At 46.0% G+C, this 20024-nt stretch overlaps 1 protein-coding gene across 4 annotated transcripts in view; it reads left to right on the forward strand.

The window, feature by feature from the left end:
- The window catches only part of DOCK11 (dedicator of cytokinesis 11), a 199805-nt gene that overhangs the window by 83503 nt on the left and 96278 nt on the right, over positions 1 to 20024 (forward strand). For all 4 annotated transcript variants that reach the window (XM_023249253.2, XM_045051137.1, XM_023249251.2 and 1 more), the window contains exons 13-22: positions 3108 to 3230; positions 4527 to 4609; positions 7624 to 7746; positions 7947 to 8023; positions 10294 to 10478; positions 10572 to 10637; positions 12304 to 12396; positions 15335 to 15458; positions 19015 to 19136; positions 19823 to 19909. In XM_023249253.2, coding sequence (XP_023105021.1) covers positions 3108 to 3230; positions 4527 to 4609; positions 7624 to 7746; positions 7947 to 8023; positions 10294 to 10478; positions 10572 to 10637; positions 12304 to 12396; positions 15335 to 15458; positions 19015 to 19136; positions 19823 to 19909 — 1083 coding nt within the window. The remainder of the gene's footprint in view (positions 1 to 3107; positions 3231 to 4526; positions 4610 to 7623; positions 7747 to 7946; positions 8024 to 10293; positions 10479 to 10571; positions 10638 to 12303; positions 12397 to 15334; positions 15459 to 19014; positions 19137 to 19822; positions 19910 to 20024) is intronic.

Genomic DNA, 20024 nt, shown 5'->3' on the forward strand with positions numbered 1-20024 from the left:
GATGGGGGGACTTGACCCACTCTTTAGAGGGAGAGGGGCACTGAAGTGGGTTAGAATTACCCTGGGGCTGGGGGCAGGCACACCCATGCCTCCTTGGTGGGAAAGGATGGCTGGGCCAGAGGCCTTGTCTACAAGGGCCAGACTCCCAGCCCATATGGCATTCCCGGGCACTCTCTGGCTACCCTTCTGTGTTCTGGGGACAGGGAGAGGGCACCTCGCTCTCTGAAAGCACCTTGCTCCTCGCCACTGTCAGAGTTTTCCAAATTCTAATACTCCTTGCTGGCATCCGTGTGGGAAGATGCTCAGCGTCCTGGGAAAGGAGAATAGCAGGTGCTCAGTGAACGTTAGCTGTCACAATAACCAGTATTGCTGTTCTTATCCGGCCTCGTTGTGTGAGATGTTGGATGCGTGCGCTCCAGGGCTGAGGCAGCATAGCCTGGGCTATATGTATAGTCTGGAAGCCGTGGTTGCCAGGCTCCTCTGCCCACTCACCGCATGCGCTTAGATAAGCCTCGTTTTTTCCCTCTGTAAAATGGGTATATCGTAGTGCCTGCATTCAAGGGTTTTTCTGAAGACTAAGGGATATAACGCACAAAAACCATCCGGGACAGCTAGGTGACAACCGGGAAGGGTGAGACTGCACTCTGTGCTGTTGAGCATACGTTCTGCAAGGTCAGCAGGGGCTAGCTGCCAGGCGCCTCTCCACGCCCGAGTAGCATGTTCCTGGGAGTACCAGAGATCCAGGGGCGCCTGGGTGGCTCAGTTGGTTAAGCGTCTGACTCTGGTTTCGGCTCAGGTCGTGATCTCAACGGTTCGTGTGTTCAAGCCCAGCTTTGGTCTCTGTGCTGACAGCGTGGAGCCTGCTTGGGATTCTGTCTCTCCCTCTCTCTCTCTCTCTCTCTGCCCCTCCCCTGCTCGTGCTCTCCCTTTCAAAATGAATTAAATTAAAATTAAAAAAAAAAAAAAGAAACCAAGTTCTGTGACCTTGCAGTGCTTTGGGCCACTTTAGTAGTGACTGGGTACCTAACGTGCAGTACATGGAAACCATACAGGAAATCTTTGGAATAGCTATTACCTTCCTCGGCCCCATTTTGCAGATGAGAAACCCGAGGCATAGACACAGGATGTGACTTGCGTAAACCTATAAATTTTTTTTTTCAACATTTATTTATTTTTGGGACAGAGAGGGACAGAGCATGAACGGGGGAGGGGCAGAGAGAGAGGGAGACACAGAATCGGAAACAGGCTCCAGGCTCTGAGCCATCAGCCCAGAGCCCGACGCGGGGCTCGAACCCACAGACCGCGAGATCGTGACCTGGCTGAAGTCGGACGCTTAACCGACTGCGCCACCCAGGCGCCCTGACTTGCCTAAACCTATAAATGGTGGAGCCAGAATTTCAACCCAGGAAATTTGACTCCCAAGCAGTTTTTAACCACTTCCTTCCCTGCTCGAGGCTTGGGAATTCAAAGGTGAATCTGCCGTTCTTAGGGTCCTTACAAGTCGTTGGATTTGCGGGGGAATGACTGGGGGTCTTACACTGAGTTTTCTCCTCTTTGCTGTATGCTGTAGAGTGTTCTCTCCAGAGCAGATGAGATAATGTGTCTGAAATGTTTTGAAAACTGGAACGCATGATCTTAACACAGTTGGTAATATACCAAGTAGCAAAATAAAACTTGGTAGAGTCCCAATGATGGCTTTTTCCATTTGAATTCATTTGCGCGGCGCTCCTTGGAACAACAGACATAACCAACTAACAGGCTGTTTGGCAGATAATGTATTTGGAAGGAGCCGAGCTGGACAGCGGATGACATGGTCGTTTCACATGTATTCATAGGAAAGTAAGGGGCGCCTGGGTGGCTCGGTTGAGCGTCTGACTTCGGCTCAGGTCACGATCTCACGGTCTGTGGGTTCGAGCCCCACGTCGGGCTCTGTGCTGATGGCTCGGAGCCTGGAGCCTGCTTCAGATTGTGTCTCCCTCTCTCTCTGCGCCTCCCCTGCTCATGCTCTCTCTCTATCTCTCTCTATCTCTCAAAAATAAACATTAAAAAAAATTAAAAAGAAAAAAGAAAACGTACGTAACTTTGGTCGCGTCTGCATTCGTGTCCTCAGATGGAGCGTGCAGGAGAAAATGACATTTTGGATCCTCTGTCCCCACATTGAAAGCTGGAGCTCTTTAACTGCAGTGAAGTATTTTATTTTCTTCCTCTCAGCTGCAATTAGTATTAATTGTGAGTGAATTGCTCTGGAGTTACGCACAGCTACTTTTGAAAAGGCATATCCAGTTCCACTTGAGAAGTGCACACTATTTTAGCACATGCCGACGAAGCCGAACAATTAGGCCGAAGAATGTACCTTGCAGACACAGCCAGACACAAGAGGCTAAGCCGCAATGGTGACAGCTGCCCCTCAGGGACTACTAGATGTGAAGTTGGTGACAAAATAGAAAACCTGAGGGTGCCTGGGTGGTGCGGTCTGTTAAGCATCCAACTCTTTTAAAAAATTTTTTCATGTTTATTTTGGAGAGAGAGAGAGAGAGAGAGCGAGCGAGCATGAGCGGGGGAGGGGCAGAGAGAGAGGGAGACCCAGAATCGGAAGCAGGCTCCAGGCTCTGAGCCGTCAGCACAGAGCCCGACGCGGGGCTGGAACTCACGAACTGCGAGATCATGATCTGAGCTGAAGTCGGACGCTTAACCAACTGAACCAGGTCCCCAAGCACCTGACTCTTGATCTCGGCTCAGGTCACGATCTCACGGTCCGTGAGTCTGAGCCCCGCATCGGGCTCTGTGCTGGCAGTGCGGAGCCTGTTTGGAATTTTCACTCCCTCTCTCTCCCTCTCCCCCACTTGTGCCCTCTCTCTCTCTCTCTCTCTCTCAAAATAAATAAACATTAAAAAAATTTTTTAAATAGAAAATCTGTTTTGAAAGAAGTATTGGGAGTTTTAGAAACTGTATGAAAGGAAACGCTGTCTATTTTCAGGGTCCTGGACACGACCCTGTGTTGGATGTCAACATGCTATGCTAAACACACTACTAGGAACCATTAGCCACGCAACTATATGTATGAAGTTACATAAAAACATCTAATGGAAGCCATTTTTTTCCCCCAGGGCATTTTCTCGGTGACGAATCCACATCCTGAAATTTTTCTAGTTGCGAGAATTGAAAAGGTACTCCAGGGAAACATTACACACTGTGCAGAACCCTACATCAAAAATTCAGACCCAGCAAAGGTATTTATAAAGATCGTTTGCGAGCGTTTCAGCCTAATGTAAAAATTGCGTTTTACTGGTGTTTTTGACGGTATTGTTAATGAACCCTCAAGAAAACCTCATTCTCTCAATACACGGTATATTCTGGAAATACTGTATGCTATGTGAGTATGCATGCTGAGCTTGAACGTGACTTTTGTCCGTTTTACGTTCTGTTTACTTGACAGTCTGATTTCTGGTTGCTTATCAAAGTAAGAGCTAAAGGCTTTTAGGCGACATCTGTTCATTGACGCCGTATCCTTGGCGATAGCTGTTCTTTATTCCCAGCCCTCACATACAGCCCTAGAATGTCAGAACCGGGAAGTCCGGCCCCGCAGTTCCCAAATGCCGGTCTGCACTGAAATTTCCTCCTGTCTGTGATACGAAAAGAAAGACAGGAGAAGGAGTTCAACGCAGGAAGCTGAACGTATTCAGTTCGAGGGGCTGCCCTTTATTCTGAGATTTTTGTTCTTCCTACGTTTGAAACATCACCCCGATGAGTCTTTTCGTGAAATGTTGGCATTTTAAACGGTAGCGATGGTTTTTACTGCTGGGTGTCTTCGGATGGCATGTAATCATCCAAATGTCTGGATCACGAAATCCGCACTTTGGCAATCGGCGACGTGGTCCTTTCCCCTCATTTTATAAATGAGAAAACGGAGGCCCAGAGAGGGGAAGCGTTCATGGCACAGCTCATTAGCTGTGCTAATTTGTGTGTTTGGGGGTGGGGGGGAGTCTCCAGGACGTAGATAAAGGCCTGCTAGCATTTCGCATCCCAAGGGATAAGCATCCAGCCAGCATTTCACAGCCTGTTGAGACTCTATGGGCCGTTAATCTTTTGTCATCTCCTTGCCTAACTAAACTAATTGCATTGACTCTTGGTCAGTCGGCTTTTATCTTGGGAGTAGAAAGGTCAACTGTATTGAGAACAAACTTCTCCCAAGAATAATGAATGTCTGCCTGCTCGTGTGTGAAAGGAAACACACATTAGACCTGCTCAGAATTTCCCCACTACGGGTCTTTGGTACAAAACGTGCCCTACATCTATTTCCATCCAAGGAGAAAACACAAAACTTTTAAGAAAACGTTGGTCCTGGAAGGTGGGTAGCTTTGTGACGCGTGTTGTGTCTTATTTGTAGCACCTTCCTTATCTCTTTGGCTGGACTTTGATGTTTTCCACCAGTAAGCGGGGGCGGGGGGGGGGTGGTTAGGATTTTTCGCGGCGAGTCTCTGGTAGTTTCAACAAATATGAGCGTTTCTTCTTATTTCTGACCTTAGACGGCGCAGAAGGTGCACAGGACAGCAAAGCAAGTATGTAGCCGCCTCGGACAGTACAGAATGCCCTTTGCTTGGGCTGCCAGGTTTGTGCACATATAATCCTGACCTTTCTGTTCGCCCTCCTGTGTAAAGTTCAGGGTTGTGGTCCTTGCCGGCGGCATTTAGCAGTTGGTCTCTGCCAACCCGGTTCTGTCTCGGGACGCTCATGGTGTGTCCTTCATCCGTCCGGGGCTGCGATGACAAATCATTGGAGACCGACAGTAGGCTTCAGCAACAAAACATTTCTCTCTCACGGTGCTGGAGGCTGGGAGTCTGAGATGAGGTTGCGGACAGCCGACTTGTCTTGCCGTAGCGGAGAGGAAGCGAGCTTGCTTTCTGGCCTTTTCTAAGGGTGCTAATCCCATTCACGAGTTCTCCGCCCTCGGACCTCATCACCTGCCCCGGGGCCCCTCCTCCTAATACCCATCATGGGCTTTTGGTTTCCACCATGGGAACTTGGGCGGGAGGGCGCAAACGTGAAATCCATAACAGGATATACAAACTCTTTCTCATTTCTTCATACGTCCGTGCCTCAGGGAAATCTTCTTTGGCTGGGGTTCCTCAGCTGACAGACCCCACTTAATTTTATTGCATTTCAAAGCAGAACTTATTTGCTAAACTAAGGGAATTGTTTGCCCCAGAAAACCAGCAATTGTAGGGAATTTTGTACGGCGTGCCCACTATTTCACAGTTGGCTAGGTTTAGGCTTCGAAAAGCTATCCTGGGATATTTCTGGAAAACGTACTAAAAATCAGAAGGCAAGAGAATGCGGTTAAGTGCAAGTGTGTAATTAATGAATCGACTTGCTTTTCTGGCCCTTCACGGGTAGTGTATCTGAAAGCACGTTATCTATACCTTCTGTCGTATGGGAGGTCACATTAGTTTTCCCCGCACATCTTCCAAGTCTACGTACAGTGACGACTTCACATGTGTTGGTTGCTTATCCCCCCTTTGAAATACAAGTTCACTGGCTTGTTTGAGGTACAGCCTGTACAGCTCCCTGGAACTTCTGGGGGAAGGGAAGGGCACCGTGTTCTGAATAATTCAATCAATTATGTTCAGTGGGTGTTGGGAAGTAGCAGAAGGGTAGGAGATTCTAAGTTAATTAACCCTTCTGTCGCTATTTATAATCGCTTCATTTTGGGGAAGGTTTCAAAATGTTTTGCGTGTCGGTAGACGAAAAGGCACATGGTCCTTGCTTCGCAGACTGGTGAAGAAAAAATGACAGCCGAGGTTAGGTGAATGGCGAAGAGGAGCAGAGGTTGTGGGTCTATTTAGGCATTATAGAAGGTGAAGCATGGCTTCTAAATCTGCACGTCCTTAGTGTGCGTGGTTAGTATTTATAGTTAGGCGTTAACCCTGCACAAGACAGTGGTCTAAGTGCTTAACGTGCACCTTCCTAGAGGGGGGTACTATTATTCCTACCCTGGAGATGAGGAAATTCAGGCATAGAACTAAAAAAAAAAACAAAAACAAAAACAATAAAACCCTTGGGGCACCTGGATGGCTCATTCGGTTAAGCGTCCGACTTCGGCTCGGGTCGTGATCTCGCGGTCCGTGAGTTTGAACCCCGCGTCTGGCTCTGTGCTGACGGCTCGGAGCCTGGAACCTGCTTCGCATTCTGCGTCTCCCCCTCTCTCAGCTCCTTCCCCTGTTCACACTGTCTCTCTCTCTCTCTCAAAAATAAATAAGGATTAAAAAAAAAAAAATTACCGAAAAATCCTTGTCCGGCTTCCCACAGCATGTAGCAGAGTAGGACTCAGCACCCACGGCCCGTGACCGCCGCCACTCCGGCCCCCTGCGTGGGCTGTAGTAGCCGTTTGATGCCGTTTTGTCAGGAGGAAAATTAATTCAAAAGTCTTCAAAGTTGGGAGCTCTGATCCCCAGTTGTGATGAGGAATGACCCTCTTTTTTCCTTCTGAATTGTTTTGCTTGTCAACAGCAGCAAAGACTCACTCTAAAGGCTTGCCTGGGATATTTTAACAATATATGATAAAGCCCTGTTCACTGAAAATAAAGGAGGTATGCTTAGAAGAGGCTCTGCCAAGGGGCATTATGTTTCTGGTTAGGGCTGCTTCAGTCGGGCTGGGTGCTTGTACATTACTTTTCATTTTAGTAGTAAGTCACTGCTTACAAACGGGAGAAGGGGAAGAGGCAGGGAATAATCCAAATCCGTATCGGTAACTCTATAGACCTTTTGTAAACTTTGTAAATAGATCTTAAAGATCTAGTTTTTTTTTTTTAAAAATGTTTATTTATTTTAAGAGCGAGAGCATGAGCCTTGGGGGGGGGGGGCGGCGGGGAGTGGGGAGCGGAGAGTGAGGGAGAGCGAGGGAGACAGGGCATCGCAAGCAGGCTCCAGGCTGAGCTGTCAGCACAGAGCCCGATGAGGGGCTTCAACTCACGAACCGGGAGATCATGACCTGAACTGAAATCAAGAGTCGGATGCCTAACAGAGGTGCCCCAAACATCGAATTTAACGGTCCTCAACTTTGAGATACTCTTTACCTTTGATTCCAAGGCACACATTTTATATATCCAACTTGATGAATTTTCACACGTGTTTACCGTCCTGTAACTACCGCTCCAACCAAGGTCTAGAACGTGTCCATCACTTCAGAAAGTTTCCTCACACCCCTGTCCGGTCTGTCATCCCACTCCCACCAGTCAGCCATCGACCGATGGTTATCACTACCGAGGGCTTTTTTTCTACTCGAGACCTTCATGCAAACGGAGTCGTGCAGAATGTACTCTTGCGTTTGGTTTCTTGTATGAATACCCCACCGTTTAGCCATTCGCTTGTGGATGACTCTCTGGGCCGTTTCCTTTTGGGGCTATAACAAACACATCTGCTCTGAACATTCATGCACCATGCGGAGATATGCCCAGAGTAGCGGCATGGCAGGATCAGAGGGCAGGTGTGTGCTCAACTTCATGAGAAATGGCCGAGCGAGTTTCCGAAGTCGTTTTACCATTTTGTACACATACCAGCATTAAGTGTGTCTTCGTTTCTCAGTACTTCAGAATTAAAAAAAAAAAAATTCTTTTGCTGTTTTAGACCCATTTTCAAAGATACTCAAGGTTCTCTGGATCTGGATGGGAGGTTTTCTCCTTTGTATAAACAAGACAGTAGCAAGCTTTCAAATGAAGACATTCTCAAGTTACTCTCAGAATACAAGAAGTAAGTGTGTTATTGTAGTAAATCAATACAATAGATGGATTATAATTTCTTAAAGTGGTAAATGTGAGTCATATATGGGAGAAGCTGAATGCTTTGGAGCATTTTTGCATTTGGAAGCATTTGGAAGTTTGCATATAGGGCAACCGGTGCATTCCATAATCATAGATTTTAAGTATAAAATATTCTCATTTGACCCCTAGGCCGGAGAAGACCAAATTGCAGATTATTCCTGGGCAGCTAAACGTCACGGTAGAATGTGTTCCTGTGGATTTATCAAGTAAGAATTCACATGTTACAAATAAACCTTAAAGGGCTATGTTTGAATCTCAGGGTTTTTGTCTTTTCAATATATTTCTTAAGGTTTACGTGGTGTATTGAGTTCCTGGGGCTGCTGTAAGAAAAAACTACAAACTGGGTGGCTTAAGACGACAGATTTATTCTCTCCAGGTTCTGGAGGCTAGATGTCAAAGTCAAGGCACCAGCAGGGCTGTGTTCCCCCTGAATGCTCTAAGGAAGAATCACCAGTCAGGGGATGTAGGGCCTGCCCTAATTCAGTATGCCCTCATCTCAACTAATGACATCTGCAGAGACCCTATTTCCAAATAAAGTCACATTCTGAGGTTCTGGTGGCCATGAATTTTGGGAGGGACACTAGTCCCTCCAGTACACATAGTGGACAGTTAACAGATTCGGAAGAGGATGAAGTTGATTTTGTCAGATGCAGTTTCATATATGATATATAATGTTGTGAGTATTCCCTAGTCAGTTTCTTTCCCTCTCTAAAGCCAGCAATTTCAGATCTCGGGAGAAAAATGGACAGAAGACAGAAAAGGCACTTGGTAAGAAATAAAATGGAGTGGCTAATAAGAACTGGGAAAATGTTCAAATCTTAGTACTAATGCCCCGAATGCAAATGGAAATCGCAAGATGCTTTTGCTCCTCTGTCAAATTTACGAGAATATTTAACGTGAGACTATCTAACGCTGGCTAGGTTTTAGCCAGGCACCCTCACCTACCGTGAGGAGGACTACAGTGTGCAGGAGTACAGGAGGCAATCGACATTCACCGATGTCCGGAACTAAGGCATTTTGATTCTGAGCTGCTATCTATCCATTCATTCACTGAATCAGCATTTATTGAATAAACACTTATTGCATAGCTACAAGATGCCTTGCAATTATGGGGATTAAAGTCTAGAAGGAGTGACTGACACTAAGTAAGAAAACAAACGAGCGACTCGAATCTGTGATTGGGGCGGACTGCGTTAGGAAGGGGGGCCAACAGGGGCCTTCCTTCGGCTCTGGAACTGAAAACATAAACCACTGTACTCTTAGGTGTTCTTTTCCGTGTTGTTTATATCGGAGGGAAATTGGAAACAACCTAAGAGTCCAGCACTGTCAGTGTGGTTAAGGCAGTTACGGTCCACCTATACCGGGAGACTTTATGTAGCCCAGAGAAATGATGTTTCTAAAGAACTCACTGGACAAAACGGTACATCAAATGCTAAAAACATCCCAGGGTAAAGTTCTGTATATACAGTAGGATTTTTTGTATTATTATACAGAACATGCATGGAAAGGAGTGGTCACTTGTTTCTGTGTGCCTTTCTTCTGTATCTCCAGAGAGTCTGTTGTAAGTATCACAGTAATTGGAGGAAACCATACCCTCATCATCTATGACTCTTCCTGGGTCTCCCTGCTCTGTCAATACCTCTGTGCAGCAAGGAGAAACCATCTTAGGGCTCCGTCAGTATATGAATCCCCTCTATTCCGATGGCTACTTCAATTTTTGTTTAAACGTTTATTTTTGAGAGAGAGAGAGAGAGAGCATGAGCAGGGAAGGGGCAGAGAGAGAGGGAGACACAGAATCCGAAGCAGGCTCCAGGCTCCGAGCTGTCAGCACAGAGCCCGACGTGGAGCTCGAACTCACGAACCGCGAGATCATGACCTGAGCCACAGCTGGATGCCTAACGTATTGAGCCACCCGGGTGCCCTGTGATGGCTACTTCAGTAACCCAGGCTGCCGCCCTTTTCTGAGCCTTTGTGTATTTCACCTTCGGGAGTGTTGGATTTATCACGGGTAGCACATCCCAAGATCTGTTGTTTCCAAAGGCCTCCGTTATTTCCTGGGTGAAAATTGCACCTGCACCAAGTTTTTCAGAGTGACTATCCATGAGCTAATTGGAGACCTACATTTGCTGTTAGTTCCCCGATACCAATAAAAATTTGCAGTGAAAGCTAAATTGCAGCCATAGGAGGAGAAATGTAATGGATTTCTCTGCAGAGTTAAATTTGTCAAAATTATGATGTGTTATATTTGGCAAATCATTCCACATTGAGAAGGAACTAGCAATCCGTGTCTGGTTTGGATGGTTCCACTCAAATCAGGCCCAGGCTACGCCATCTTGTCCTTCGGGGTTCTTACAGTGGTTGTAGGACTTTCGTCAGCCGCTCAGAAATCTGTTAAATCGCTCTTTGGGAACACAGTCCACGTCATCTCAGTTGTTTTCTCTTTGCCTGTTTTCTTTTTTTTTTTTTTCCGATATAGATTGCATTACTTCCTCATATGTGCCCCTGAAGCCTTTCGAAAAGAATTGTCAAAATATTACCGTGGAGGTCGAAGAGTTTGTTCCAGAAATGACAAAATATTGTTATCCGTTTACTGTTTATAAAAACCATCTGTATGTCTATCCCTTGCAATTAAAATATGATAGCCAGAAGACATTTGCCAAGGTAACGCAGCGTGAACTGTACATTTTGGAGTGTAACATGTTATTTACCGTTCTCCGGTTCCAGGACTCATTTTGAATGATTAATCCTTTCTAGGCGAGGAACATCGCAGTCTGTGTAGAATTCCGGGATTCAGATGAAAGCGACGCTCGCGCTCTAAAGGTTTGTTCACGATCTTGATAAGCGTGCACTTTTAGGAATGATAAAGACCATGGTACTTGGTGGCTAAGTTTAATTCGTTTAAGCGCCATACGGAAAATGTGCTAACGTGACAAAAGTAGTATTGCCTTTTCTGCCCTCACACCTTGACTGCGAGGATTAAATATTAAGAAATAACAAAACGAGGTAGGAGCATATGTAGCTTTGAAAAACGGGGGAAGCTTCATATACCAGATTTTTGCCTTGGCTCCGCTTTGATTTTTCATGGCTCTGATGTGCAATCACAAGGTCATTTTCTCCTATGACCTGACAGTTTATAATGGTATCATCAGGGGACTATAAACTCCTTTCTCCTTGAAACCTGAACAGTCTTTGAGCAAACAGAAGCACAGCATGAGTGCTTTGATCTGAGATAGGACTTCTTCTCTGTGACCGGCCAAATGGTGCCTCCGTATTATCTGACAGAGCAATCCTTAAATACCTATCACTTCATAGCGCCTTTACGTTTTCACTCTTTAGCACATTCATCAGAGGCCTGAGAGAGAAGTCTGAGAACATCTAGCCGTCACGAATTGTTTATCTGGCTCCTGGGGAAAGAGGCTGGAGGCCCCTAAGTCGTTGAATGTTTAATAACCCCTGCCTTTGAAAAGAGGTGGTTTTTGTTGTTCTTGTTTTTTGTTCTGTGCGTTTTTTTGTTTTTTTGTGGGTTTTTTGTTTTTGTGTCGTTCCTCCCGCGCCACCCCCCCCCCCCCCCCCGGCCAGAAACCTAGGTTAAGAATTCGCTGGCTCAGATTAGGTATATTTTCTCTGATTTTCCCTTCACTGCAGATGAGAATAACTATTCCTTTTCTCCCCCACGCAATATCCTTTTGTACACTTCAAGATTCTTACCTTACCTCTCGGCAGTTCCTGCACATCGCCTTCACAACCGTGTTTAAAGGAGAATTGGCAATGCCTTCACACGGAGTCTCTATTTCATTTCATAGCTGGCCTAGAGGCTGGCTCTGAAGTGACAGGGTGAAGCAGTTAGGCCCTATGGAAGTGAAAAACTCACACCAGAAATGAAATTTGATCTTTTCGTGGAACCATAGAAAGCCTCGCATTTATTTTATTGGTATAACAGAAAGCTGGTGACTTTTAAAATGTGGCTCATAAAGTGAGAGAACAGTGAGCTCGTCTGTAGCCTCATGTATCTGCTAGTGTGTGTGTGTGTGTGTGTGTGTGTGTGTGTGTGTGTGTGTGTTCTAACCCCTCACCTTGCCCACCACACAAGGAGCGTTCAGCAAATACTGCTAACTGGCTTAGGGGGAGCCTCTTCAGTTAAGATAGCAAGTAGCATCAGAGAACGTAAGCTTTCCAGATCTGGTTTCAGAGTGTTTCCTTTCCACGTGATTAGCCATATTTGACTCCTTGCCATCGACGAATTTGGAAGTGCGTTTCTTTGATGGCCAGAAATCCGGAAGCACCCATGCAGCCAAGTTAGGTGATGTCTGGGGGTGATCGCTGCAGTGCGGGTAAATGATTCGGAGTTTACAAGTTCACGGTGAGAACTGAGTGGGCTTGGCCGTGGCCTTGTGCTCACAGATGCCTCTGACTGGATGTGGTTCCATTGCATTATGTTTAAAGACCTTCTCACCGAGATTGGTGACTCGGTTTCCTTCTTTTGCAGTGTATTTATGGAAAACCTGCAGGATCTGTTTTTACCACAAATGCTTACGCTGTTGTCTCCCATCACAACCAAAATCCAGAGTTCTATGATGAGGTAAGAATGCATTTTTCTGGTGCTTATAAAACACGGTGGTGGCTCTTCTTTTTTTTCATTTCCATCATCTTATCTGCCGTTGCAATCCCTTGTCCTATGAAAATAGAAAGTGTCACACCAAGATGAAGGGCCACTGCCTGCTTGGTGCCCTTTGATGACAGTAGAAGATTTCCCCGCAAATTTGAAGGGACTCTGGCGCAACGTAACGATGCAGGAAGCAAACGCGAGACTAGAGCTAGGATCGTGGCCCTAGCTTTGACAACAACTGGCTCCATGACCTTGAACAAGTCACTTCCCTTTTCTGAGTCTCCATTGCCTCAGCTTTATTTTTATTTATTTATTTATTTTTTTCAACGTTTATTTATTTTTGGGACAGAGAGAGACAGAGCATGAACGGGGGAGGGGCAGAGAGAGAGGGAGACACAGAATCGGAAACAGGCTCCAGGCTCTGAGCTGTCAGCACAGAGCCTGACGCGGGGCTTGAACTCACGGACCGCAAGATCATGACCTGGGTGAAGTCGGACGCTTAACCGACTGCGCCACCCAGGCGCCCCGTCCATTGCCTCAGCTTTAAAATAAGAAATTCAGGGGCACCTGGGTGGCTCAGTCGGGTTAAGTGTATGACTTGATCTCGGCTCAGGTCATGGTCTCACAGTTCGTGGGTTCGAGCCCCGTCTCGGGCTCTGTGCTGACAGTGCGGAGCCTGGTTGGGATTCTGTCTCTCCCTCTCTCTGTCCCTCCTTGCTCTCTCTCAGAAGAAATAAATAAACTTACAAAAATAAAATAAGAAATTCAGAGCAGATTTTGTTCAAGGCCCTTCTAGATTTTTCTTCCTATGGTTTTGCATGGGGTTGGGGGTGCAGCCTCTCTGTAAGTGAAAGGCTTTGGGAGACACAGCAACACTTGAGGGCCACCAGAATCCCACTGGCTGCTCTAATGCCTCAGTACAGTGTAAACAGTGGGACCTATACCGTCTCCCAGGCTCTGTGCCCCGCTCCCCAGTCTACCTCTCCGGCCCTGTCTCTGTCTCTCTTTCCTTCTCCACCTCTACATCTCTGTGTACCTCCCAGAGTCTCTCTTAGTGTCTCTGTCACAGCCTCTTCTAGTTGGCATGTCCCTGGCTTATCCAAATCTGCAGACGGGATTTGACTCCTACGTGTCTCCACGAACCTGGATACAGGCGGCGGCTTTGTGGGTTAGCCCCCCAGGGAGAGGGGAGGCCCGTATTTATGTGCAACAGACCATTAGATACCCAGATGGCGTGGACGCTGTGAATAGGCACGCTCTGGCGACATCTACCTATGACAGAAATCAGTTCTAACGCCAAAACCATGCCTTGCATGAATGATAATTCGGCCAGATGTCCCGCCCCGAGCTGTTTTAATTTGGCCCCCTCTGTAATCAACGCCAGTCGCTGCAGAAAACTTGATCAGGTAGAAGTAATCCACGTTATTTTTAGGATGCCAGAAAGAAGCAGGCTTTTCAGTCATCCAGTCTGTCTTGACCAGGACCGGGAGAGGGAGAGGGAGAGGGACATTGCATGTGTTCTGTGCAGGTAAATGCACGTGCGTCAAATCAGTTAACCCGTAATTTGTCGCTGACATACTTCCGGGAGGCTTTGCACATATTTGGTTGGGTCCTGATTGGAAAATCACTTGAGGTTGGGGGTTTGTATTAAAGTCTTCATTTGAAAGGGCGCCTGGGTGGCTCAGTCGGTTGACCGTCTGACTCTTGATTTTGGCTCAGGTCACGATCCCAAGGTCATGGGATCGGACCCTACACTGAGCATGGAACTTGCTTAAGATGCTTTCTCCCTCTCACTCTCTGCCCCTCTCCCTCACTCATGGCGCTCTCTCTCTCTCTCTCTCTCTCTAAAAATAAAATAAATCTTAAGAAAAGGGTATTCATTTTTAGGATTAAATTCACGTGTCAAGGGTGACAATTGTTCTTTCTTTCTTTTTTTTAAAATTTATTTATAAGGGCACCTGGGTGGCTCAGTTGGTTAAGCCTCTGACTTTAGCTCAGGTTGTGATCTCATGGTTTGTGAGTTCAAGCCCCGTGTCAGGCTCTGTGCTGGCAGCTGGAGCCTGCTTCACATTCTGTGTCTCCCTGTCTCTCCCCTTCCCTACTCACACTGTGTCTCTCAAAAATGAATAAATGTTAAAAAAATAAAAGTAAAATTTATTTATTTAGAGAGAGACAGTGTGAGTGGGGGATGGGCAGAGAGAGAGAGAGAGAGAGAGAATCCCAAACAGGCTCTGCCCTGTCAGTGCAGAGCCAGATGTGGGGCTTGAACCCACAAAACCATGAGACTGTGACCTGAGCCGAAAGCAAGAGTCAGACGCTCAGCCAACTGAGCCACCCAGGTGCCCCTACAATTGTTATTTCTTTAAGTAAACTTACATTTTGCTTCAAAAGATGTTTACGTGAACTGTAATTGGTGCATACCATAATACCACAGTGACTTTTTGCAGGTTTATTTGCAAAGCTTAATCCACCCCCCCCACCCCCCTCGCATAAAGGAAGACAACAATTTAGAGAAAAGAAGCCTTTCGAATTCAGTTCACATTTTGGATAGATTGTATTCACTGACGCAGATTGAGTTACATAGTATCCCTGGGCTGTGAGGCTGTGGTTTTGATCCAGTGTTTTAGAAAATCCTGCTGCAAAGTTCAGTCCGGGAGAATCCACTGACCTCTCCAGCAAAAGTAATAAATCAGCCCTCACAACGCAGGAGAATACTGTTTTCAAGTTGAAACGGACTGGACAAGCCTTGAAAGTATGTTTAAACAGTATCTATTATTTGGTGAGTTGGCTTGTCATTTAGAAAAATACGTCATTGGGAAAGTAACGATGCAACTGAACTAAAGGTCTGACAGTGAAAAATGACAATGAAAAATGAAACAAAATGCTGTGTGCGATTTTGCTGTCATTGCAGATTAAAATCGAGCTTCCCATTCACCTGCATCAAAAGCATCATTTGCTCTTCACGTTTTATCATGTAAGTTGTGAAATTAACACAAAGGGAACAACCAAAAAGCAGGACACAGTTGAAACTCCAGGTGCGTGTATTCTTTAAAAGTGTCTTTCTACGGCTGTTTGAGATGGAATTGTGTAGAATGCAACAGGCCTCTTTTCCTCAGGCTGCGAACCACTTCTTAAAAAGCAGATTGCGGAGTTAAAAGGTTCATCGGTATGAGATGAATTGTATGTTCATGCGACCACCATTTCTACCACATGTCGCGTCCAAATGCTTGCCTGTGTGCTTGGAGTCCTGGAAGTCACGTAAAGTGACACATACAACATAAAGTCATGCTTCTCATGCGGGGACACATATTGTGATAGGCAGTATTTGTGCTGTTTCTCTTATGTAGAATGGCCCAGCAACCAGAAAGTGGGAGGTGAGCCCAGAGCTGGGGACATTGTTGAGCTTGAGGGAGATTGGGGACCCCCCTGGTTCTAGTGAGAACAGAACAGATGCCATGAACTGGAATAAACTCTAGTAGTGAAGCCCCAGTCCTGGTCCCATTCGGCAAGGCTGGAGGGAAAGCAGTAGAAGCTTCTTTAGGAGACCATAGGGGCCCTGTAAACGTTGTGTGCCACCCCCACTGTATAGATGTCAGCATGCTCTGGGATTCAGATCCAAGCTGGCCTGGATCGGCCTTAAACTCATTCATTCATTCATTCATTCGTTCACCAACTACATCTGCATGTTTATTATGTGCAAGACATTATAGCAGGTACTGTGGAGAACCAAACATAGATCGCGTCTTAAGGGGGCGTATGGTCTAGCCGGGGAAATGAGACCTGTGTGGACAACTACAATACAAGATCAAAAGTAGTTACTGAGAAAGTGGCACGATGTGATCTCAGAGAATATTGAGTTATTACTTCAACTGGTGGAGGGACGAGTGGCTGGGAATCTGGGAAGGCTTCCAGGAGGAGATGGTGTTTGGGTGAGGCCTTAGAGGGGCGGGGTTGAGATTGAGAATGCAGTGATGGTAGGAAGGTAGCAGATTCCAGGATAAAGGAGCAGCCTGTACAGAGAGAGGCGGACTGTTGAGGGGTATGGCCAGGAAACCACACGTAGTTCAATACCACGAGAGCACAGGGTGTTGGGAGGGGGAGCCACAGGATGTCAGGTTGATAAGGAGGCGTCAGATCGTGGAAAGCCTTGAATGCCAGGCTGTGGATTTGATTGCATTCTGTCACCAATATGGAAATACAGAAGGGTTGTAAACACCAGTAAGAGCTGTTCTGCGGGAAGTCCGTAGAAATCGCAGTTTGTTCAGGGCAGGGACCTTGAGGGTTGAGAAGAAATCTGGCGGAACAGTAGGAACCCAAGGCCGTGCATCTCTTGAAAGACAAATGGCTACTTCCTTATTTCCATCCTAGACAGCAGTGGCAAGGTGCTCGGTGGAGCAGGAGATGGTTATTCTGTGGGCCACTCGTCACGTGTTCCTGCCCATCCTTAAGTGGCTCCACGCCTTTGAGCCAGATGGCGTGTGCTTGACATCGTACCTTTCCAGCTTCCAAGTGCTCTATATGCGTTTTCACTGAGAGACACCCTTGGTCGTGCTTTTGATTAATTCACCGTGCGGAAGGTGTTGCCTAAGCAATTCCATAGAGACAGAAAATAGATTAGCGGTTGCCAGGGACTGGGGAGAAGGGAAAATAGGGAGTAGCTTCTAAGAGGTGTGGAGTTTCTTTTCGGCGTGATGAAAGAGTTCTGGAATGAGTAGCAGTGGATGCCCAGCTTTCTGAAATAGACTAAAAATCATTGAATTGTGCGCTTTAAACGGATGAATTGATAGGGGAGGCAGGGAGAGGGGAAAATGGGTGATGGGCGTCGAGGAAGGCACTTGTTGGGATGAGCACTGGGTGTTGTATGGAAACGATGAATCACGGGAATTTACTCCCGAAAACAAGAGCATGCTATATACACTGTATGTTAGCTAACCTGACAATAAATTATATTTAAAAAAAAAAAACAACGGATGGATTGTATGGTATCTGAATTCTAGCTCACTACAAATTTCTGTGGGGAAAAGTTTTGCCCAAGAACAAGAAAGAGATTTTCCTATTTTCTGGACTGGAAGCCTTTTGTCTCCTGTCCAGTTTTCAGTTAATTACTCTGACAGAGTCCCTTTGAATGGTTCTTGCACTCATGTTACTTTCCTGTGTTCTTTATAGGAGAACAGCTCTGGGTAAACCATTTCTGAAGCTGTACTAGTAAAGATCCCTGCGGGCGTGTTTCAGAGTCTGAGAAAGCCATTTAGTCTACTTAGAGAAAGCAACATATTTGTCTTCTTTTAAGAATTAAAGCATTTGCCAAATTAAACACGTGAATGAAAACATTCTAACCAGATTTGTGTTGACTTCTGTGTTCACAGTATAAACACGCACGCACGCGCACACACACACACACACACGCTCACGCAAAGAATTTTAAAGAATCAGAAGGCAGCGGCTTTAAAAAGTGCTCTCCAGCCAACACCCTGTCTCGTATGCCAGAACTGGGTCCAGAGCAAGCTTTTTTACCGCTGAGTTATAAACACTTGAAGCCCAGAGTAATCTCTATAATGGAAATACTGACACTGTTCAACCTGAGGAATACAGATGGCTCTGACTCGTTTAGCTAGAACATGATGAGTTCTTTAATAGAAATCCAAGAGGCTTTCTTGAGTAGAACCGTTAAGAAATATAGAGACTGGGAAAAATCTCTCAGTGGATGCAAGTTGTAAACACTTATGCACTGGCTGCATTCTCCTCCTTCATTTTCCTCCTTCTGTACTCAGGAGAACCGCCCAACTGAGTACTGCCTTGTATGAATACAGACTGCAACCTTGGCTTGTGACCTTGATTTTTCCGTAGTCCCCTACTGTTGGATTGCTGTCAGAAACTTTGGAATTTACTGCTGGTGGTCTGAGATTGTCCCAGACACAAGACTCTGTACTTCTACTAAGAATGGATGAGAGAGATCTGAGTCCTTTTTTAAAAAAAAAAAATAAGTCTAGGGGTGCCTGGGTGGCTCAGTCGGTGAAGCGTCCGACCTCAGCTCAGGTCATGATCTTACAGTCTGTGAGTTCGAGCCCCGTGTCGGGCTCTGTGCTGACAGTTCAGAGCCTGGAGCCTGCTTCGGCTTCTGGGTCTCCCTCTCTCTCTGCCCCTCCCCCGCTCTTGCTCTGTCTCTCTCTGTCTCAAAAATAAATAATCATTTAAAAAATTAAAAAATAAGTCTACCACAAATTATCCCCCAAAGGGTAAACATAATGGTCCTGATACACTTTTAAAAACTTAAAGTATTTTCGTGTATTATTACCTGTCTTTGCTCTCTCCTAACTATGAGATGGAAAGATTGTGTGTTGTTCCCAATTTATAGTCCAGGAAATTGAGTAAATAAGTCATTAGTGGCCAGGCTGGGATTAGGAAGCCATCCAAATGCATTGTTCCTTCCCTCCCGGGTATTTGGACGCCCAACACCTGGACTCCCACATATGGACCCCACCCCCACCGCAGGAAACATCGCCACCCTGCCCTGCTCCCCAGCAGTCCGAGATTTGTGGAGCTAATTGCATTTGCAATTTCGTTTCTCACGGTTGATTATTGTGTTGGCAGTTGGCTTTGCCTGGGTACCTTTGCTGAAGGATGGTAGAATCATTACATTTGAGCAGCAGCTGCCGGTTTCAGCCAATCTTCCTCCAGGCTACTTGAATGTGAATGATGCAGAATCAAGAAGGGTAGGAGAATAACTGTCTTTGTTGAAGTAATCACAATGTCGCGTTTAAAAAGTAGAATGCTGGGGGCCCCTGGGTGGCGCAGTCGGTGAGCGTCTGACCCTTGATTTTGGCTTAGGTCATGATCCTAGGGACGTGGCAACGAGCCTCGAGTTGGGCTCTGCACTGAACATGGAAGTTCCTTAAGATCCTCTCTCTCTCTTTCACTTTCTTTCGCTCTCTCCTCTTTCTTTCTTTCTCTCCTTCCTTCCTCCCCCCTTCCTCTGCCCCTCCCTGCACTCACTCACCCGCTCACGCTCTCTCTCTCTCTCTCTCTCTCTCTCTCTTTCTCAAAAACATGAAAAGTAGAATGCTGTATTCTAGAGGATAGCTTCACAAACTGTGGTCTGAGGACTGGTCCACAAGAAAGATAAGTCAGGAAAATCATTGTAAAACTTTGATAGCAATTTGACCCAGGTTACCTTGTGTCTGTTGATTCTAATAAGTTTCAAAAGCTGGGGCTTGGAGTTTGTGCATCATCTTAAAATACTCCTTTAGTTACTAGTTCATTTTTATTGTAATTTATAAAAGTGTCAGCCTGCCAAAGATTGGAAATTCAAAATGGTTTAGGATCCATTTACTCTAAAGGCAGACTGTTTTCTCCAAGAATTCCCTATGTGTGAAACTAACACATTTGTTTCTGTTCACAGCAATCTAATGTGGATATTAAGTGGGTAGATGGCGCTAAGCCTTTGTTGAAGATTAAAAGCCACTTAGAGTCTACCATTTATACTCAGGTAAGTTGCATCATGTGAATTTCGTCAATTCTGCTATTTGAATATTTTTTTAAAGTTCTTTGTTCGGTTGTTGTTGTTGTTGTTTTTCCCTAGTAATCTCTACACCCAGTGTGGG

This window comes from Felis catus, chromosome X (genome assembly GCF_018350175.1).
Source record: "Felis catus isolate Fca126 chromosome X, F.catus_Fca126_mat1.0, whole genome shotgun sequence".
In the NCBI taxonomy this organism is placed as follows: Eukaryota; Metazoa; Chordata; class Mammalia; order Carnivora; family Felidae; genus Felis; species Felis catus.